The sequence below is a fragment of the Lacerta agilis genome, chromosome 14 (assembly GCF_009819535.1).
Source record: "Lacerta agilis isolate rLacAgi1 chromosome 14, rLacAgi1.pri, whole genome shotgun sequence".
Taxonomy (NCBI): domain Eukaryota; kingdom Metazoa; phylum Chordata; class Lepidosauria; order Squamata; family Lacertidae; genus Lacerta; species Lacerta agilis.
Window position 1 is genome coordinate 3,423,346 of NC_046325.1, and position 22,159 is coordinate 3,445,504.

Here is a 22,159-nt window from a genome sequence, read left to right on the forward strand (position 1 = left end):
ATTTGTTTTTTATCTTATATTTTGGAAATGTACATAGTTGTTTTTTCCCTTTAATTTTTTTGGGGCCCCCAAGAGAGTGGGTCCCTAAGCTATAGTTTGTTTAGCTAATATGTAAATCCGGCACTGGGTCATTAAAATGCTTTCACTCTCAGCTTGTTGAAGTGCGCCCGATCCTATCAGGTTCGCCATCCACAAATACAGCAGCGCCCCCTCTGGTTGCAAATATTGCCAAAAATATTGTGAAACCTCCGACAGGGGGCGTCTCCTGCCCAGCGCTTGGCTGCGGCAAGGGCGCCATCTACTGGCCTTGTTGGAGAATCGCACCTTTTCTGGCTGAATATGTCGCCGGGATTCTGGCCGAGATCCAGGCCGGGTTTTCTTCGATGCTGCCCCGCCCTTGTGAAAGCGGCGCCTTGGGCGCAGGTGAGTGGGTCGCCTGGAAATCCCGGGTTGGAATCCTTCCCCAAACTCACACCAGCGGGTGCATTTATCGCTGCCTGAGCGACCTGGCGGCGTAATGGCACGTGTAAAATGTGGTTTTGAGTGCTAAGAAAAGGCAGTATTCAAGCCTTCGGCGGAATAGGTGCATTTAGGTAAATAAACTTAACATTTCCCTCTCCTCGCCCCTACGTCACTATTCCATGCATTGCAGCGTCCCTACATCCCTGTTATGCTAGAGAGAGCAAGTCCAATAGGAAGCCGTTTGCCAAACCAGATTAAGAAAAACAATACATTGAGCATGTTCAGTTTTGCATGTTAAATTACATCAAGTCAACAGCAGCATCACAGGAAATGAAATGGAGTTTGCTGCTAAGAACTTGCAAGAAAGGAGATTCTAACTCAACATCAGGAAGAACTTTTCTTTCTTTCTTTCTTTCTTTCTTTTATATATATATATACAATTTTTATTTATTTTCCATTTAATTATATACATTCACATCATCATTATCCACTTTACCTCCCTGGCTCTCTAGAGCAGGCTTCCTCAACCTCGGCCCCTCCCGATGTTTTGAGACTACAATTCCCAGCATCCCTGACCACTGGTCCTGCTAGCTAGGGATCATGGGAGTTGTAGTCCCAAAACACATGGCGGGCCGAGGTTGAGGAGGCCTGATCTAGAGCCTATCGACTTCCTTCCCTCCGGCCTCACGGCTTTCAAAATTAACCTTTATATCTTTCACTTTCTTGGGTTCCATGATCACTGCAGATGGCGACAGCAGTCACGAAAGTAAAAGACGCCTGCTTCTTGGAAGGAAAGCAATGACAAACCTAGACAGCATCTTAAAAAGCAGAGACATCACCTTCCTGACAAAGGTCCGAATAGTTAAAGCTATGGTTTTCCCAGTAGTAATGTATGGAAGTGTTGTTGTTGTTGTTCAGTCGTTCAGTCGTGTCCGACTCTTCGTGACCCCATGGACCAGAGCACGCCAGGCACGCCTATCCTTCACTGCCTCTCGCAGTTTGGCCAAACTCATGTTAGCTTCAAGAACACTGTCCAACCATCTCGTCCTCTGTCGTCCCCTTCTCCTTGTGCCCTCCATCTTTCCCAACATCAGGGTCTTTTCCAGGGGGTCTTCTCTTCTCATGAGGTGGCCAAAGTACTGGAGCCTCAGCTTCAGGGTCTGTCCTTCCAGTGAGCACTCAGGGCAGATTTCCTTCAGAATGGATAGGTTTGATCTTCCTGCAGTCCGTGGGACCCTCAAGAGTCTCCTCCCTTTCCGATTCTAATTGCACTCATTACAAAATGACTCAAAATTTAAATACAGTGTTACCTCTGGTTGCAAACGGGATCCGTTCCGGAGGCCCGTTCACAACATGAAAAGAGCGCAACCTGAAGCGCTATATCTGCTCATGTGCGCGGCGCGATTCGGCACTTCTGTGCATGCACAAAGCGCAATTTAGTGCTTCTGTGCATAAACCCAGAAGTAACCTGTTCCGGTACTTCTGGGTTCGGTGTGTTCACAACCCGTAGCGAACGCAACCCTCAGCAAACACAACCAGAGGTATGACTGTAAATTCAGAAAGGTAGAAAATTTCTCATTGCAAGTCTTACAGCCAACCCTGCTAGTGATGTTAATTGCTTACAATGATCTTTCAAATATCATATAAATTTACTCCAGTCTTTTGGGAATATATTTTGGAAATGTACATCCAGGTTTTTTCCCCTTAATTTTTTTTGGGGGCCCCCAAGAGAGTGGGGCCCTCAGCTATAGCTTGTTTAGCTTATACGTAAATCCGGCAGTGGTTGTACCCCAGCCCTCTGACTGGGTCGCGTTTCCTGGTTTACACCATTTCGCCGCCTGCTTCTCAGTTGAAACATCAGCTTGGCGTGACCTGCTACCAGTTTCGCCTTGGGCATAAATTCAGCCATAAAGTGACTTTGGCTATCTAGAAGCAAGGAGGGAGTCAGAGAGGGTGTGCCTCTTAGCAGAGACGACGACGCTTTCCAGAGTCTCTTTTGCTCCTGGCCCGCAACGCAGGGAGCGGCAGGAACGTTTGCCCATATACGGGCAAGACTGGGCAAGGGACCAGCAGGTGCTCTCTGTGTGCATCGCTGAGAGGCAAAGATTTATGGGCGACAATAACGGCACCAGGATAACCTGGCAGAAAGCGCATGGAAACTTGGGTGTGATTCTGGCGGACCTGTGCGCCTGAAAACTCAAACACTTTTTTTATTGGAGAGGGTTCCTGTGGCGGCTACAGTGAGGCACCGCTAAGTGAGAGTAACTCTGAGCATACGAAGAGGGCCTGTCGCCGCCAGTTAACACACAGAACCTGCTTTTGGGTTTGTTTGTTTGGATAAATATTTTTCATTTCATTTTATAACATATATATATATATGTTGTCCATCTGTCGTGATTCCGGCATTGCAGGGGGGTTGGGCTGGATGACCTCCTGGGGTCCCTCCCAATTCTATGATTCTGTGAAAAGAGAGAACTGTCATGGCCACAGACAAAATTAAAAGGTGGAAAGCAAAACTAAAATACAGTTGAAGTCCAAATAAAGAATGTCAGCGTTATCTGATTGTCAGGTCTCGTTCCAGATTTCCCCAGGCTTGTCTCGCAAACGACGGTTCCGTAATAAAAGATTGACAAATCATGCAAAAAGCGTCTGGAGGCTCTAGCTGAAATCTCAAATTATGCCTAATATTCTCCCTTACAGCTCATTTCTGGAGCGAGTGGTACCAAACGTCCAGTGTATTATTTTGGATTGTTTCCCATTGAGTTGCAATTATTATCTGAGCTGCCGGGATCCTATACAAGACCAGTTCTTTTGACAGTTCAGCTTCCTGGGTATCATCAAAATATCCAGTAACTTTAGAGAACCTGCTTTCGCAACAACTGACTCAGCCCCGCAATGCATGGTTTTTCTTTTAAAGTAAGTCGGTGTGACCAGTTGAAAGGCTGGTTTCAAATCCGGTCTCCGTCGTCATGAGCTGACAAGAGTGTCCCTATAAACGTGACTCACTGCCTCATCGCCAGTTTGTCCAAAGTGCTTTCCTACGCGGCTCTCGTGAAAGCACAAACACAACCAACTGTTTTTTTTAAAAAAATAAAAAACCACCAGTGTAAAGAAGCCAGCAGCACCTGCAGAGAAACACGCTCTGTGCATGCTCAGATGCACACTCTGTTCTCATTATACACCCAGTCAGATGGGCAGGGTACAAATAATAAATTATTATTATTATTACCGGGCGTTGCAAGTTCCCTTGTTAAGACCGGGTGTCCAAGGGTGATTGAGGGCAAAGCTTACCAGTATCTTATACATATATTAATGCTTTATTGGTTTCAAGATTCAAAATCACATTTTAACACTCTGTAATTATCATCCTATTCTACAATAGGGAGACCCAGCCAGATGGGCGGGGTACAAATAAATTATTATTATTATTATTATTATTATTATTATTATTATTATTATTATTACAATACTATTGATTTCCTGAAGAAGTGTGCATGCACACCAAAGCTCATACCAAGAACAAACTTAGCTGGTCTCTAAGGTGCTACTGGAAGGAATTTTTTATTTTGTTTTGACTATGGCAGACCAACACGGCTACCTACCTCTATTGATTTCCTGTTCACCCATCCTTGATGTTTGGGTCTGTTGACCCCTAAGTGGGTCTAAGCTAAGGGATGGGCTTCTGGGGGTCCACGAACCCCCTGAAAATGATTTTTTTTCAGTCAACTTCCTGTTACCTTGAAAATTGTCATTGCGGAAAAACAGTTCTGAGGAGGGGTCTACATGGAGCTTCCATGGAGTCTCCCAGGTCCAAGTCTGACCCACTAACCACTACCCCACACTGCCTTTCTTCTACCCCACAGCGAGAGGTCGTGTCTTCTGTTTTTCAGGGCCAAAGAAGTTCTCACTACGGCCAGAATCCTCATAAGACGGACCTTTTTGACCGATGAACCTCTGTAAGCATTTAAGAATAAATAAAATCGCATGGATGGATGAGAACTGTATCTGCGAGTGATTCTGCTGCTGGCAAGGATGCGGCTTCACCTGCTGGATTTCTACCTGCGCTGCAACTCAGAAAGTCATAATAGTGAGCACTTTGCATGTTGCTCTCAGAACTGATCTTCCTCAGGGCAGGGTGCACATCCGAATGTATATTTAGAGGTGTGTGTGTGGGGGGGGAACTGCATTGGTGACTTTACCTGACGGATTCCTGCCTGCGCCGAAACTCAGCCAAGTGAGAGAGAAAGAGACTGAATGCAAACGAATCGCGAAAATGACTATGAATTGAAAGTGGTGACGCCATATGTACTTTTGTTTGTTTGCACAACAAGACAACAAAAACTATTTTTTTTACAGGAAGGAAAAAGTCGTCGTTCCCCCCCCCCCTCTCTCTCCAGGAAAAGGGCGAGGGTGGCCTTGGGTGTCGGTTTCTGCGGACACCCCTCCCCTCCCCTGATGTCACGCGCCCCTCCCCCACCCGGAGGAAGGGGGAGGGGAAGGTGGCGGCTCTAGGGCATAAATGCAGGTGCGCTCACCTGGCGCGCAGGTACGCTCCTGGCCGCTTGTTTGTTCGCTCGCTCTCCCTCCCGCCGGATCCGGATTCCTCCCTCGGGCTTCCTACTCTCTCCGTCTCTCTCCCACCTGCGCCATGGCCAACTCGGGCTTGCAGCTTCTGGGCTTCGCGTTGTCGCTGCTGGGCTGGATCGCCGCGCTGGCGGCCACCTGCATGCCCCAGTGGCAAATGTCCTCGTTCTCCGGATGACATCATCACCGCGCAAGCCCTTCTACAGGGGCCTCTGGATGGAGTGCGTCTACCAGAGCACGGGCCAAATGCAATGCAAGACTACGACTCCATCCTCAGCCTCGACTGTGAGTAGCAGGCGGATTACATTTTGTTTTTTGTTGGGGAGAGGGGTGGGGTTTTGGAAAGGGAGAAGCTGAGGGTCCTGCCCTCCACTTCAGATCAGGACCTTGTTCAGGAGGGGGGGGGGATAAATGTATTTATTAAATAGTAAAGGAGGAGATAATTATTCTCCCTTGTTTCCTGATGCGCCTTTCTTTCCAAGGCGCGCCAGGCGGGCGGTGCGCGCGGTTCTTCCTCCCCATTGCAATCCCCCTAACAGCCGCCCTGTGAAGGAGATGAGGCTGAGAGAGGGAGGTGCCCGCTCCCCGGTCATCGTCCCCCCCCCCGCCCCGCCACCCACCAGGTCTTCGCCCCCGCTTCATGCTAGTGCTCGGGATTCGAACCCAGATCCGGCGCTCTAATCATTGCGCAACGCTGGTTTCGTTATTTCTGTATCCCTGAGGTCCCGGGGAGAGGGTCTTGCGGCGTTAAAACGAAAAACCACGATGAAAAACGACTTGCTTACAAGTAGTCGGGTTAGCAAAAGGAAATTGGGGGCTGAGACTGGGGAGGAGAGAGGAGACCCAGGTGGTGTTTTTTCTTGGGCTGGAGTGTCAGGAAGGGAGTGGGTTTTTGGGGGGTGTCACACCAATGAAAAGCGGAGTTTGTAAATCCAGCTATGGGGAGATGGGGGTTTTTTGGGAGGGGGTAGCTGGGGGGGCCAAGGAGCAGTTGATGGGAAGGGATACGTTTTTAGGGAATGTGGGTTTTCTTAACAACAAGGAAAGCGCAAGGTTGTGAGATTAGCGGGCAGGGCGCCGTTGTGGGTCAGGCGTGGGGCGGTTTGGCCTTGGGCAGAAAAGGAGGGGGCAGTTTGCAGTGGGGTTTTGAAGGGCAGGAAGGAGGGTGGGGCAAGGGGGGGTCAAGTTGGGGTGACCCAGGTGGAGGAAGAAAGTCTTTGGGGCAATAGAATAGCTCTCCACAAAATTACATTTTGTGGCCACTCCCCAAACCTTGAAGGGTGTTTTATTTTAATATCGTCGCAAGATCTCAGGGCAGTTTGCAGCTTGAGAAGTTTTAATTCGGTGCTTGGAGGGGGAAGAGATTGGGAGCAAGAGGCGTCCATTTTCTAACTGCAAAAAAAAGTGCATTTTACCTGCCGGATTCTTCACTGCCCTTTTGCCCCCTTGGCTACTGATTAACTCAAACTGTCGTCTTCTCCATCCCACACTTCAGGGAACAGGGAGCCCCAACCTGCACACACAGGCCAGGAACCAACGCTCCCCTCGAGAAACACACACAGAGAAATAATTTTGGCCTTGTCTGGAAACTCCCCTCGCTCCTTTTCTTTAGAGATTTGGAGCGTGGGTTGTGACCCTCCCTCCAGCCACAACCCCCCCCCAAGCATCTCCTTTGCCCCTTTGGGGGTCCCTGCCCACATTTGCAAATGTTCTCTGTTCCTTCGGACCCTTTCCCCCCTCCATAGCCAGAAATTTTCTCCACGCCAGCCAGAAATGCAGACCTTTCTGCTTGTCTTTCCGTTTAGTTGTTGTTGCGAAAGGAAGATTTGGGGTGAGGGGGTTGGCGAGAGCAAAAGAAACAGCCCCCCAACCCCCAAGGAGGGAGACAGAAGACAGCGAGAAAAGCATACTGTTTTAAATTCCTCCCTTCAATTCGGATGTTTGTGTGGCTTTTACAGGCTTTTAGGAAATTATTTGCTCAGTGGGCGCCTCATCCTCTGAAAAGCCCTTTCTATAATCCTTGTCGATTAGTTGTGTTTGACAAGCAGGAACTGATTTCTCCTTTCACATTCAAAATGGTCTTGGGGCCCAGGCTCTGGATTCAAATTAAGCCTTTTATATATGGCCACTAAATAGGGTCCTTAAGACCCCAAAACTTTACCACCCCTTTTTTGTGCAACGTGTAGTAAAGATTAGAAAAAGCAAGGAACACCCACAAGGCCAATTTTGGACCCCCCCCCATACGTTTTCGTTTCCACCACTTCCAGCCAAATCCTCCGGTTTATATCTTGGAATCCCTAAATTAGTAATTGGTGTGTCTTTCCCAGCTGGGAAGGGATGGATTTTCAGCCTTACCTGATCTTACAGCCCCGCTAAGCCCCGTGGGACTATGAATCGTCTTAAACTGGGATTAAATGCAGTTTATGGGCGGACATGGAAAAAAGGAAGCTAGCGAGAGGGGGAAGAAGTTGTTGAATCTCTTGTTTAGACAACTGGGCCACAATGATCGCACCACCCCTCCTTCTCCAAACAGAAAGAGGGTGGAGATCTCCACGTCTTGTGATTTATTTATTTTTAAAAATTGTGTGTTAGAAAACACCAACGCTAAATAGTTTTCTTCCTTTTCTCCTTTTTCTGTGTGCCCTCTTTTTGCAAATCGGTTGCTTTCCCTCTTCTTCTTCAAAAACCCACCCACCGCAAAACTCTCCCCTTCACGTATTTCCTCCTTTTCTGCCGAAATTCGCTTCCTGAAACCACCTGGACTGGTTGGGTCACTTTTCTGGGCTTTTTTCTCTCTCTCACGCCACACCTTCGGGTGAAGAATGACAAAGGCCAGTTCTCTTGTCACCACCTGCCGCTTCGGGGGCCCTCCCAGATCTCTTTGACCTTGTTTTTAAAAATAAAAAAAGAGAGGTGGAGCAGGAAAGGGGAAATTTATTTTATGGTCAGTATCTGTGGCGTTCACCCACACTTCGGATTGGCATAGAAGGTGTTAAAAGGAAATAACCAGTAAGAACCTTGAGGGGGCGGAGTTATGTTGGCTATATAAACCCCTCCCGGGGAAGGTTGGTTGGTTCTTAGTTCTTTTGGTCTGGGGTTCGTTGGGTCTTTGGTTCTTTAGCCTTGAGGCTTGTCGTTGGTCTTTAGCTAGGGGGCTTGTTGTGGGTATTGAGAGCCTGGTAGAAGGGTGGCAAGGGAAGGAGTAGGAGCAGGGGTGGGAGAATTTGTTGGGCACTGTTGTTAACAAGAACACAACCAAGAAAGTACTGTTTATTCAGAAACCACATGCTTATGTACTAAACTTCAAATAAAACAGTTTTGTTCCAATATTCTCCTTGACTGAACTGAGTGAAGTAAATACCAGACAAACTGGTTGGTGGCAGCGGTTAATTAATAAAGTGGTGAGTGCAGGTATCAACGGACCGTTAAACGTCTGGGGGACCTGTGCAGGTGGAGCGAACCGCCACAAGTGGTGGCTCAGCGGTGGGATCAAAAAGTCCAGTGACTGGAAAGAGAGGAGCAATACACCTGGAAGGGGGAGAGGATAAATCTAGAAAGGATATTATCCCGTCCTAGGGTGTAATTGTGGAGACTCTTGATCACCGTGAGGCTGAGAAAGAATTAAGAACTGGTGATCTCAAAAATTATTCTGGCAGAAAGGTTTAAGTTGTGGTCGGGGCAAAGTACGCTGGAATAGGTTAGAGAAAGAACCTTAGGCGTGACTTTGAGACCATAGTCTTGGAGAACCTAGCCCAGAAAACAGACAGAGAAAAACGTTCTTTTCTTTAATAGACTGTTTGAACTCCTATTTTTAAGAAAATGCCACCCAAAAAGACTAAGAACCCGGTGAGGGAATCACCTATAGAAAGTGCTGAAGAGGAAAATGGGGACCTGCAAGGGGAACCAGGCTCTATTGAAACCACACCTGCGGGAGAGAGTCCTAAAATCTCTGAGAGTTTTGAAAAGTGGAAACTAGAGCAGGAATATAAATTGAGAGAGATGGAAATTAAATTAAAAGCTGAGCAGGAAAAAGAAAAATTAAAAGCTGAGCAGGAAAGGAAAAAATTAGAAGCAGAAAAGAGGAGCGAATGAGGGAAAAAGAAATGCAATTTCAGTTAGAGATGAGATGGTTGGAATTAGCGAGTTTGGAAAATAGGAATAATAGTAACAACACCAATGGGCAAACACTTGTGAAAATAGAGTTAACACGTTTCCCAGAATATAAAGATAGATACCCCACAAGCATTGCAGTAGCTCCACGGTTAGGAGATGAAATTAATGAAATCCGAGACTATGTGTATGATGGACCCATATATGGGGGGAGGAATTGGGAGAACAATAAAAATAAAACTGAACAAAATCGAGGAAAATTTACCTCAGACTCCACTAAGGGAAATTACTCCTCAGAGAAGGGGCCCAATGAAAAGACATCCCTACAATCAGGGAGTGCTGAGGGAAAAGTTAATGAACCCAACAAGACAGATCCTCCTGAAATCTTTTGTGGGAAATGTGGGAAAAAGGGACATCGGAGGGATGAATGTTGGCAAGGAAAAGAGAAAATAAAAAGTCCCACAACTACAAAGAAGACATTTTGTGTCCAGGCTGTAGAGCAGGGCCCAACTGACTCGGTTGTCATGGCAACCAACTGGAATACAGTTGAGCAGGGGCCTAAGGAGGTAGCTGAGGCCAAGGTGCTACATTGTAATACAATCCAACATGATGGACACTTATTACAAAGTGCTGGGGAAAACATTTGGGTAGAGGGGAAAAAATACCGTGGGCTGAAGGATATGGGCTCACAAATCACAATCCTTCACCCCGATATAGTAAAATCGGAGGCCATCATTCCCGGGAAGACTATAAGAATAAAGGGAATTTTCAAACCTCCTGAGGTACTACCGATGGCAAAAGTTGATATTGGATATCTGAGTTGGTCAGGGCAGTGGGAAGTAGCGATCTCTGAAGAGATTTCCACCGCAATTCTTATTGGTTGGGATTTAGTAGAACATGTGCGAAGTGCTTTTATAGTCACCAGAGCACAAGGGAAGTTATTGTTGCCCAGGCCTGAACAAAATGATACAGTTGCTGTAACAACTAAGGAAGGAGAGCAGCTGGGGGGAAGGGTGTTTATGGAAACAAGAGACACTTCTTTATTTTCCCTGACTAATAGTCAAGCCTCAAGCTTTATGGAAAAACAAAAGGTGGATTTAGAATTAAAACCCTATTTTGAGGCGGCAGAGGTAAATAAAACCTTAACTCCTGAGAGTCCAGAACGATTTAGGTTGGACCAAGGCTCATTATATAAAGAAGTCCTTATCACTCCAGCAAGGGGTGGTGGTGAGATACAACCACATTGGTGGTTCCGACTGAATATAGGGGCAAGATCCTGCAAAACGCACACAGCAGTGTTTTAGTGCACCCATGGGGATTAATAGCACAAAATACCTGACATTCAGGATGGACGATGAAATCCGTAGTGTCCAACTGAATGCATCAAAGTCAGTCAAGTCACTAAACCTTCAACCCAATCTAGACTATAGTAGTCATGTTGTTAAAAAAGCCCGTGAAATTGGTAAAGGAGGGTATACCTGCAATGTGATCAGTGACCTATCTGTGAGATCAGTTAGAACAACTAGTCATATTTATGATAAACCATTCAGCAATTGGAAATATAGAAAGAAAAACGTCCTGGAAGTTATAGCTGGCATGGTGTCCCATCAACTTTCTATGAAAGTGAAAGTGTTTCCTACACTAGAGATTGTGTGGTGGGAAGATAAGAACCCTGCTGCTTATGCAACACAAATAAATGTCCAAGATAGACGTGGTTACACAGCGTTAATGTGGCCACCACAGCAAAGGCATAAAAAGTAGTCTTCAAATTGCTCAAAGTGGGAACTGATAAATCAATACAGACCAAAGATGGACTGACAGCAAGGGAGATTGCTATGAGCAATAAGCAATCAGAGCTTTTTAGCCTACTTTCATTGAGTGATCACGCTTGTATAGAAAGCTTCAGCAAGCTGACTAAAGAAAAGAAGCTATCCATAAACTTATGAAAACAGTTCCCAGTACATTTAAAAGCCAGACAACCAGTTCGTATGCAGCTGTTGAGGACATGGAGATGTGTGTACAAGGCCTCGAGCTTGAACCCTTAACAGAGATCCTGAAGGAGGGAGAAGTTGGTCCAAGAGAGCTTTTGACCCTGAGAAACAAGGATTTTACACAGCTTGGAATCCACAATCGTAACAGATGCATCGAGTGCAGGGATCGGAGGTGGACTGTGTCATACGGCAGAGAAAAGACTGGTGCCAGAGAAAGATTCTTCTTACAGCGTTTAAGGACACTAAGGAGTGTGAAAGTTCCCTTAACATCGTTGCCGATGCCCTATCCAGGAGACCGGAAATGGAAGAAGAAGAGTGAACTACTGAAAATAACCGTAGTAAAATTGTATATAGTTGTTTGGGGGGTGGACATCCATGAATAATGAGGTATGTTTATGTGTAGCAACTGACAGTTGATCAGGAGGTCACTTGGCAAAGTGAACCCTCCTGAATCAAACTTTCTAAAGGGGGGAGGTATGTGGCGTTCACCCACACTTCGGATTGGCATAGAAGGTGTTAAAAGGAAATAACCAGTAAGAACCTTGAGGGGGCGGAGTTATGTTGGCTATATAAACCCCTCCCGGGGAAGGTTGGTTGGTTCTTAGTTCTTTTGGTCTGGGGTTCGTTGGGTCTTTGGTTCTTTAGCCTTGAGGCTTGTCGTTGGTCTTTAGCTAGGGGGCTTGTTGTGGGTATTGAGAGCCTGGTAGAAGGGTGGCAAGGGAAGGAGTAGGAGCAGGGGTGGGAGAATTTGTTGGGCACTGTTGTTAACAAGAACACAACCAAGAAAGTACTGTTTATTCAGAAACCACATGCTTATGTACTAAACTTCAAATAAAACAGTTTTGTTCCAATATTCTCCTTGACTGAACTGAGTGAAGTAAATACCAGACAAACTGGTTGGTGGCAGCGGTTAATAAAGTGGTGAGTGCAGGTATCAACGGACCGTTAAACGTCTGGGGGACCTGTGCAGGTGGAGCGAACCGCCACAAGTAAAAAAAAGAGAGGTGGAGCAGGAAAGGGGAAATTTATTTTATGGTCAGTATCTATGGCTGCCTTTCGGAGTTTGATAGGGAAAACCAGAGAGGTCTCTGCCCTCGAGGCGCTTACAATTTTAAAACAGGTTGGGAGGGAGAGGCTTTCCTTCTGTGCCGAACGCCCTATAGAAGTCAGAGCGAGGGTTTTTATGTCCAGATTTCTGAGGACGTAGTAGAATATAATAGATATTCCATTCACGAGGATGAATGGCCATCTGTCACGGGTGCTTTAGCTGAGATTGCAGGGGGTTGGGCTAGATGACCGCCGGGAGTCCTTTCCAACCCTACAATTTTATGATATAATGAATATACGCAGAGATTCTGAATCTGGCATAAACTGTGACTATAGCCGAGAAGCAGAGCAGGGAGTTTAGAAGGAGGAAATGCTGACGGCGGCGATGAAATATTCTATAAACAAGGGGCAAATTTGAACCACAATACTTTTAAATAAAGCGTATTTGAATCTCATTTCTGCCCCTCAAACGATTCTGGGCCCTGTGGTTTCAGGGGCCGCTGAGAATTATAACCCTGCGAGGGGAAAACTACAGTTCCCAGAATTCTTTGAGGGAAAGGTTGTGTTTTAAAGCTATAGTGTATGGACACAGGGTGATTTTATTTTCCCTTTTAAAGAGAGATTTTGGAGGGGGAATGGCTCCCGCCTGCTGGCTTTCATGGTCTTCTTCCTCCTCCTCTCCCTTGGGATCTGGTTGGGAAACGATTCTGGCGAGAGACGCCTTGCGCTTTGAATCTCCCTGGAAGTCAACAGCTCCGTGTGATTCAGGGCTGAACATTTCCCGGCTCAAAATGGCTTCCGTATCGGAGTCGAGATTGCACTCTGGCCCCGGTTCCCTCCTGCCTGCTGGAGCTGGCCCTCCCACACATCACATCACACCCACCCCATCTCGTTCCTGTCTGTTCTTGGGGGGAGCCTCTTTCATACCGGTTTACCCTGGAGACCGCAACTCCCATCAGCCCCTGTCAGCACGTCCGCCCTCCCATCAGCCCCAGAACGCGCTAGCTGAGGCTCATGGGAGTCGTGGTCCAGAACATCTGGAGGGTGCCACTGCTTTTAGGAGTGCTCGCATTCAGAATTCATGGTTACCGGCACCCGGTCCTCTTGGGTGAAACCATTGTTTCCGTTATTGTTCAAAGATTGGCATGGAATTATAGACTTGTAGAGTCAGAAGGGACCACCAGGGTCATCCAGTCCACCCCCCTGCCGCGCAAGAATCTTTCGCCCAACGTGGGGCTAGAACCCACGACCCCAAGGTTAAGAGTCTCATGCTCTACCACAGGGGTAGGCAACCTGAGGCCCGTGGGCTGGATCCGGCCCAATCGCCTTCTAAATGCAGCCCGCGGACGGTCCAGGAATCTGCGTGTTTTACATGAGTAGAATGTGTCCTTTATTTAAAATGCATCTCTGGGTATTTGTGGGGCATAGGAATTTGTTCATTATTTTTTTCCAAAATATAGTCTGGCCCACCACATGGTCTGAGGGACGGGGACCGGCCCATGGCTGAAAAAGGTTGCTGACCCCTGCTCTACCAGTTGACTGAGAGGAGCAGGGTGCGGCCTCCTTTTCGCTTTTGAAGAGGGAGCCAGGGGGTACCTTGGCAGATATCTGAAGCCGGGCACCTGAAACATCTCATTACCTGCAGTGTTAGAAACTTAGGTAAAGGGACCCCTGACCGTTAAGTCCAGTCGCGGACGACTCTGGGGTTGCGGCGCTCATCTCGCTTTACAGCCCGAGGGAGCCGCAGACAGTTTTTCCGGGTCATGTGGCCAGCATGACTAAGCCGCTTCTGGCGAACCAGGGCAGCACGGAAACGCCATTTACCTTCCCGCCGGAGCGGTACCTATTTATCTACTTGCACTTTGACGTGCTTTCGAACTGCTAGGTTGGCAGGAGCAGGGACCGAGCGACGGGAGCTCACCCCGTCATTGCGGGGATTCGAACCGCCGACCTTCCGATCGGCAAGCCCAAGAGGCTCAGCGGTTTAGACCACAGCGCACAAGCTAGGCCCCAAATGGTTTCTTAAACCAGGGTTGCAGTCGCCAAAACAGAACGCCCAGTTGCCGCTTTGGGGTCGGAAGGCTCGAAAGTCGTATTTATCAATGCGGCTGATTGTGCAGATAAAACATGACAGAGGAGGATATGTTGCTAGTGTGTAGAAACAGTCCAGATCCCCGGATGGTGGAGACGTCAGGATGGCGCCCGGGGCATCTTCACTTGGCCCGTAGCTTGGTGCAAAATGCGCCTGGCTAATTTCGAACGCCGATTACGTGCGCCGCAGTAGGAAAGCCAGTGGTTTTGGGTCTTCGCGCGTAGGACCAGCGACGCCAGGCCTAACATACCTTCCAGGATGGTGAGGAAAGCAGGCGTTGGAGGCACCTGGGATCTTTAGGGCAAGGCTGAGGGACCTGTGACCTTCCAGATATTTCAGGATTCCAGCTCCCAATAGCCAATGAGGAGAGGGCTCTTGCTCCTGAGGGTTTCCCGTCATCATGGGCCAAAAATCCAGCACAGCTCTTCTTCCTCTTCTTCTAAATATTATTTATTAAATTTGTATGCCGCCTTATAGTCTTAGATCTCAAGGCGCTTCGTGACATAACATTGCAATATAAAGAAAACGCAAAATACATAATAGAAACCAGAATGAAGACAACCCAATGAAAAACACATTTAAAAGTGCATCGGATGCCAATCAGCCCAAGGCCTGGTTGAAGGGGAACGTTTTCGCCTGGTGCTTAAAGGATGCGCTAGGTGGCCCTCCCTGGGGAGAGCATCCCATAAAACGGGGAGCCACCATAGAAAAGGCCCCGTTCTCGTGTTGCCACCTTCCAGACTGGACTCTTCTTATGTATAAGAAGGAAAGCTGACCTGGTTAGTTTAGAGGAAGGCTCTAGAAACCAGGATTCTAGATTTGAAGCCCATTTGACCCGGGAAGTTTTGGACTACAGTTCACATCTGTGCCCCACCCCCACTCCCGAAAAAGTGGTGTTTGGGAGTTGTAGCCCCAAGCACCTGGAAGGCGCAGGTTTTGGGTGTGGTTTATGACATCATCTCTGGGATTTGGGGTGCAGTGGGTTCCACAACCAGGGCGATCTGCTTTGGCTTCTACCGGAGTCGCGCCGGCCTCTGTTTATAAAACCCAGACCTCAGCGCCAAGGGTGCCTGATAATCTTATCGTCCTTCATTGTTTGAGAAAACAAACTTGCTTTGCTCACGCAACCGCAGGGGTCACGGGAAGAAGTGGTGGCGGCAGGGATCTGGAAATCTGTTTTGTAACTGGCTGAGTCTCCGTCCCGGGGGAGGCCGCTGGTTTTTTGTGCCCATTTCACAGACCCCTTTGCGTAAGGCAGAGGACTTGGAACCGCCAGACTTTCCAGAAAGGAAGCCTTGAGAACTAGATCTGGGAGAAAAAGCTTTCCCAGTTGATCGGCGGGGAAAGGCGAAGAGGATTATGGGGTCTCTTAACAACTTGGGTGTGCAGTTAGGCAGAAAAAGTTGAGGAAATGGGATTTAGAGGCTGCAGGGCGGTATCTACTTTAGGGGTGCCCTATAGCTGGATCAGGCCAAAGGGGGCCCATCCTGTTCTCCCAGTGGCCAAGCACGCCCACCCCAATTGGGCATCCCACAAGCAAGATCCGAGCTCAAAAGCGTTCTCCCCTCCTGTGGTTCCCAGCATGGGATTCAGAAGAAGGGGACCAAGAGCAAGAAACTCTGCTCGGCTTTTTGGGGGGAGGCTGAAGGGGCTCCCCCAGCGAAGCAACAACAGCCAGTGTTCCTGGTTCCAGGCCTAACCTTCCCCCCTCCCCGTAGAAAGCCTGCTTCAGCCGCTAGCTCCTGCCTACCCACCCCACCCCTTTCCCTGAACTCTGTCCACCTGCGCTGGTTTCAATGAAACCCTTTGTTTTGCCTGCTGGTTGGCTGGTGTGTGTCGTCGTCGTCCGTGGCACCTGGACAGGTCTGCGTGCGCACCTGTCCTGAGGGAGGGGTGATGTCACCTCCCTCGTCCGGCGGGGAGGGAGGCAGGAGAGATGAAAGGGAAAGGGTGCGGCGAAGCAGAGCTGGATTCCGATCAATCCCTGTATCAACTTTGCCATGAAAGGGCAAGTCGGTTTCCAAAACACTCAAGTTCTCCAAGTCTTCCTGTTCTCTCTCTCTCTCTTCCACTGCCTCCATTTCCCCTAGAGAAGGACTGAAATGGCAGTGCAGTTGAAAACCATCGCTGTGACGGGTGGCACATAACACTCGTCTCTCGGTCAGAAGGAATCTGGTGGCCTTTTCGTGCAGCAGCCCCTAAACTTTGGAACTCCCTGCCTGTTATTTTTCTAAACTAAACCGATGGGCCGTTTTCCTTTACTTTCCTTTTTTTGACGCGGCAACTCAGAGCGACTTAGAATATTTTAAGTGTAAAGCTTAAAAAGGGAGGCAGTTCCTTAAGCAGGGGGCCACCAGCGAAAAGGCCCATTCTTGTGTTGCCACCTCCAGATCTCCCATGAAGGGGCGTTTCCACCCCATCATTCAGCCCGGACACTGAGGTCCAGCTCCGAGGGCCTTCTGGCAGCTCCCTCCCTGCGAGAAGTGAGTTTACAGGGAACCAGGCCTTCTCGGTGGTGGCACCCTCCCTGTGGAACTCCCTTCCACCAGATGTCAAGGAAATAAACAACTATCTGTCTTTTCAAGACATCTGAAACCAGCCCTGTTTAGGGAAGTTTTGAATGTTTGACGTTTAATCATGTTTAATATACTGTTGGGAGCCTCCCAGAGTTTCTGGGGAAACCCAGCCAGATGGGTGGGGTATAAATAATATGTTTTTTTAAAAAAATATTATTATGATGGAGGGGGTGGGTACACGAGGGAGGGCTTCAGAGGGAAATCTGGGTTGATTCATATGGGGAGAGGTGGTCCTCAGCTGTTATTGTGTTTGGTTGGCTTTATACATCAAAACAGCACTTTGCGTTGGTCCCAGAAACGAATAGGCAGTCAGTGCAGTTGGGCCAGGATTGGCGTTACAGTCTCAAAACCATCTTGCTCTGAATCCTGCCCCAATCACACAATACAAACGCAAAACGTAGGCTAATAGTTAGTGGAGAATAGATAATAGAAAACAATGATACCATTCAAATTGTAGGAAATAAGCCAATAAAGTTCAAATGTACAATATAACAGAGTGGTAGCGAGGACCGGCAAGCTCGTGGTGTTCAAAACAGATGTCTTAAATTTTTTTAAAATATATATTTATTAAAAAATTTCACAAACCAAAACGAAAAGAACATAACAACAATAACAACATCAAAAACAACAAAAAACAACTACTTACTATTCTTTTAACAAACTAGATATTCCTCAATCTTCACTTGTCTTCCTCCTGCGTCCCTTGTAAATACCTTTTTCGTAACTCCGAAATCTTATAAGTCTATGTAATTTCTTACAAAACTTATCCATTAGTATCTTCTATCTCTAACTTATAAACATTTTCAAATTACTACAATCTATCTCTTATCCTAACCTTATAATCTTATCTCAAAATCAACTAATTTCAATTCTACAGCCATCTTATCCTCAGAATATATCTAATTTTCAATCATATAATGCTCATTTTAAATACAGTTTAAATTTTCCCCATTTTCTTCCACTGCATCGTCCCTCTGTTCGCGGATTTTCCCGGTCATTTCTGCAAGCTCTATATCCCATCATTTTCATCTGCCATTCTTCTATCATTAGTAATTGTTCTGTCTTCCAGTTCTTAGCTATCAAAACTCTAGCTGCTGTTGTGGCACCACAAAACAAATTTCTATCGTTTTGAACAATGTCCTGGCCTAGGATGCCCCGGAAAAAGGCCTCTGGTTTCTTCGTAAATGTGGTTTTCAACACTTTTTTCATTTCGTATATATCTTTTCCAGAAGTCTTTCACTTAGGGCACGTCCACCACATATGGAAGAAGGTTCCTTCGCTTGTTTACATTTCCAGCATTTGTTACTTTGACCATGGTATATTTTGGCCAGTTTCACAGGGTGTTTAAATACTGTGTTTAAGGACAGTCTCGCAATAGCTTTCAAAAGTTTACAACAGAATACGTCTGAAAAGTTTCAAAAGTAAAGTCTCTCAATAGTCTTTCAAAAGTTTCAATGGAAGAAGTTTCATAAGCCTCAAAAGGACAGTGTCTCCAGAATGAAACTAAGTTTGTAATAGTCTTCATCAGCTGGAAATAAGATACAAGGCATACAACCGATGAATTTTAAGCAAACTGCGCTTACCTGCATACACATTGTATAATAAAGCAGAGTATACAAAACAATATTTATATATAAAAAGGCACATACCTGATATTTTTCAACAGAATGTGTAAGTAAGATTTACGCTAAGGATCAGTGCTTGCTAGATAGGCAAAGCCAACTTCAGAATTTAGTCCCCCCGGATGAATTGATTTGAACGGAAAAACGAAACGGGTTTTCACGTAGCCGCCGTTCAAAATCTTGCCTAATCCCGAATTTCTTTGGATTTGCCCATAATGCCGTAAATAATAAATCTGTGTCCAAACGTTTATGGAAAATAAAATGTTTGACCAAAGGTGCCTCCATAATGGCATTTCGTATGCGGGAACGATGTTCCCCAATTACAGGTAGGTAGCCGTGTTGGTCTGCCGTAGTCAAAAGAAATGAAATTAAAAAATTCCTTCCAGTAGCACCTTAGAGACCAACTAAGTTTGTTCTTGGTATGAGGTGGAACCTATGTATAATAAATTACATGGACATCGAGTAAGGTAAACCACATATTTTGTTTGACGTGTACTGAATCCTGCAGCAGCTGATGTTTCCAGACCTAATACAGAGGCAGCCCTATGTGTAACCCATTACAGTCATGTAACCTAAAGGTGGGACGTGGGTGGTGCTGTGGTCTAAACCACAGCTAGGGCTTGCCGATCAGGAAGGTTGGCGGTTCGAATCCCCACAACAGGGTGAGCTCCCGTTGCTCGGTCCCTGCTCCTGCCCACCTAGCAGTTCGAAAGCACATCAAAGTGCAATTAGATAAATAGGTACCGCTCTGGCAGGAAGGTAAACGGTGTTTCTGTGTGCTGCTCTGGTTCGCCAGAAGCGGCTTAGTCATGCTGGCCACATGACCCGGAAGCTGGACGCCAGCTCCCTCGGCCTGTAAAGCAAGATGAGTGCCACAACCCCAGAGTCCGACACGACTGGACCTAACGGTCAGGGATCCCTTTACCTTTACCTTTTAACCTAAAGGTGAGCAGAGCATAGACAACAGAATACAGGTAGGTAGCCGTGTTGGTCTGCCATAGTCAAAACAAAATAAAATAAAAAAATTCCTTCCATGCACGCGAAAGCTCATACCAAGAACAAACTTAGTTGGTCTCTAAGGTGCTACTGGAAGGATTTTTTAATTTTGTATAGACAACAGATGTTAGACTAAACGGCCCCCTTATAGTACCTCAGTCTGGATGGAGCTTCAGTTTATTGGCTCTCCTCCAGTCCATTACTGAGGCAAGACATCAGTCCAGCACATCCACTCCCACACCTGCAGATGCAAAGGAGAAGCAGAGCTGTGTGTCTGCAGAATATTTCTAACAATATCCTGCAAAACTCCGGGTGACCCCTCCCAGCATTTTCATGGAGAGGTTGCCATCAGGCGGACAACCTTTGCTCTCCTCTTTTTAGTGCCTCATTGAAATATGCTTTGCTTGAGGCAAGCCAGTCCAAACGTGCCAAAGTCGCAACTGTTAGATTTCTTTCTTGCTTTCTTTTGAGCTAGTGTTTGTTTAAACCACCTTTGGAATGCTTTTAAACAACCTGTTTCTCATCGAGAATTTTCATGTTGCATTTATGATCTTTGTAAACCGCTTAGAGGTGGTTGTGGTTTTTTTTAAAAAAATAATAGTAATAATCAGGCTGTATATAAATATTGTTAACTCTGATTATTATTCGCACAGCTTGAGGATTCAGTCCCAGACAGCTCATCATTGGTAAATACAATTTCTGTAGGGAATTTAAGCAGATGCAAATGTCTCCAAATTCGTGGCAGCAGCATCCCCTCACCTGCCACAACCTTTTTTCTTAAAATATTTTTTTATTGAATTTTACATACATCTTTTAAACATCCATTCTTATTCATCTCTTAGACATATTTTTGACTTCCCTCAACCGCTTCTCAGGATTTTCAATTTTTATCATTTCTTATTGTATTTCCAACTTCACTATTATTTTATCACAACAATTATTACCATCCAATATATTTCATAGTATTTCCTAAATTTAACCTTACAAAACTTCTTGCAAGCCTATTAGCGTGATTTGTTGTTTACAATTGTCTTTCAAATATTTCTCAAACTTAGTCCAATCCTTCAGGAATTCCTGGTCCCGCCGGTTTTGAATTCTTTCTGTCATCTATTTCTGCATAGTCCATTAATTTGTCTGCCATTCCTCCATTGTCGGTAATTCACAGCCTGTCACACTCCAGCCCTTTTGGACTACAACTCCCATCAGCCCCAGCCGGCTGGGGCTGATGGGAGTTGTAGTCCAAAAGAGCTGGAGAGCGCCAGGTTGGGGAAGCCTTGCTAACCTATTCAGACACAAACAGTTTCAAATATTAGAAGGGATTCAATTGAGTTAATGCCGACTTATGGTTTACTTCAGGATGGAAAGAATTATAACCATGTTTTTTGCTTGCTTTATCTCATTTCACAAAATTTATACACTGATTGACTGTAAAAACAACAACGCAGTTTACAAAAAAGATTTAAAATATCAGTAATTAGAATTAAGAGCACTAATTTAAGGCTTACGAAACAACAACAGGCTAAAAACAGATTAAAACTCACACCAACTTTCTAAACACCTGAGGCCTGTTTTTAGCAGGCGCCGAAAAGCGAACAGCATAGGCACCTTTCTGATATCAATAGGCAGGGAGTTCCAAAGTTTACTGCCACGCCACACTAAAAGACTGGGTCCTTACAAGTGCAGATAGGCACCTTTAGCACTGCCAGTAGCGACATTGCAGTGATTGTGTGATCTGCCTCAAATCACCTGATAGATTTATATATATTTTTGGCGGGGCGGGGAGAGGAGCCGGTTGAGACTCTCCCCTTCTTCCCTTTAGATGCCATCGCCCCACTGAGCCACAAAACGGGGCAGGGGTTTTTTGGTCGGGTGGCTGGGCGTCGTGTGGTGGCAGGCGGAGGCCCTCGATTCCTCCTCTGGGCTCTCTCCGTGAACCCAGGAGTCCTGCTGCGACTCCTACTTCATGGAAGCTCGCTTGCTGAATCCGTGAAGCGTTAAACAAGGTGTGGCTTTATAGATCCTGCTAGCAAATGGCTCTCTTAGACTTTGAATCCATTTCTCTCTTTTTTTAAAATCTGGCCAGGTTGTTCCTTGGCAGGATGCCAAAGGCGGGAACTAAAATCGGGGCCTGGCTCCAGATCCTGGTGCCCCCCAGCGGCTGCAATCCGAAGCGGCAGGGCGTAGGGGGCGGTCCGCCCCATGTTCCATAATGGAGGGGTGACAAATTATCAAGGAACAATTACTGCCCTACTAGGGCAGTTCATAAAAAACTTTTTTTTAAATGCCTGCTCCAAAGGTCTTATCTTACCATACTAGGGATGATATAGCTATATATGAAATTTCATGCATATCGGTTAATATCTTGACCCTCCTCCACCAAAATAGCTGTTCACTTGGCTGTTTTCCTATGCCGTGAAGGCTGAAATTTCATTTCAGTGGAGCACTTACTGTTCCCAACCCTAACCCTGTGGAAAGCCGTCTAATTAGACTTTAATTTGATTTTGAGGTGTTTTTAGGAGGTAATTTAATTATTGTTTTTTTTATACCAATGTTATGTATCTGACGTTAGCCACCCTGAGCCCGACTTCGGCCGGGGAGGGCGGGATATAAATAAAAGTTATTATTATTATTATTATTACTTGTTATTATTCCTTTGATAAAATATGAAATAACGTAAAA

At 46.3% G+C, this 22,159-nt stretch overlaps 1 protein-coding gene across 1 annotated transcript in view; it reads left to right on the forward strand.

Moving 5' to 3' along the window:
- Positions 1-5,091: 5,091 nt before the first annotated feature.
- The window catches only part of CLDN7 (claudin 7), a 30,243-nt gene continuing 13,175 nt past the window's right edge, over positions 5,092-22,159 (forward strand). Inside the window, 4 exon segments of the mRNA XM_033169612.1 lie at positions 5,092-5,217; positions 5,219-5,246; positions 5,248-5,302; positions 5,305-5,331. Of these exon segments, the coding sequence (XP_033025503.1) occupies positions 5,111-5,217; positions 5,219-5,246; positions 5,248-5,302; positions 5,305-5,331 (217 nt within the window). The 5' untranslated portion in view covers positions 5,092-5,110.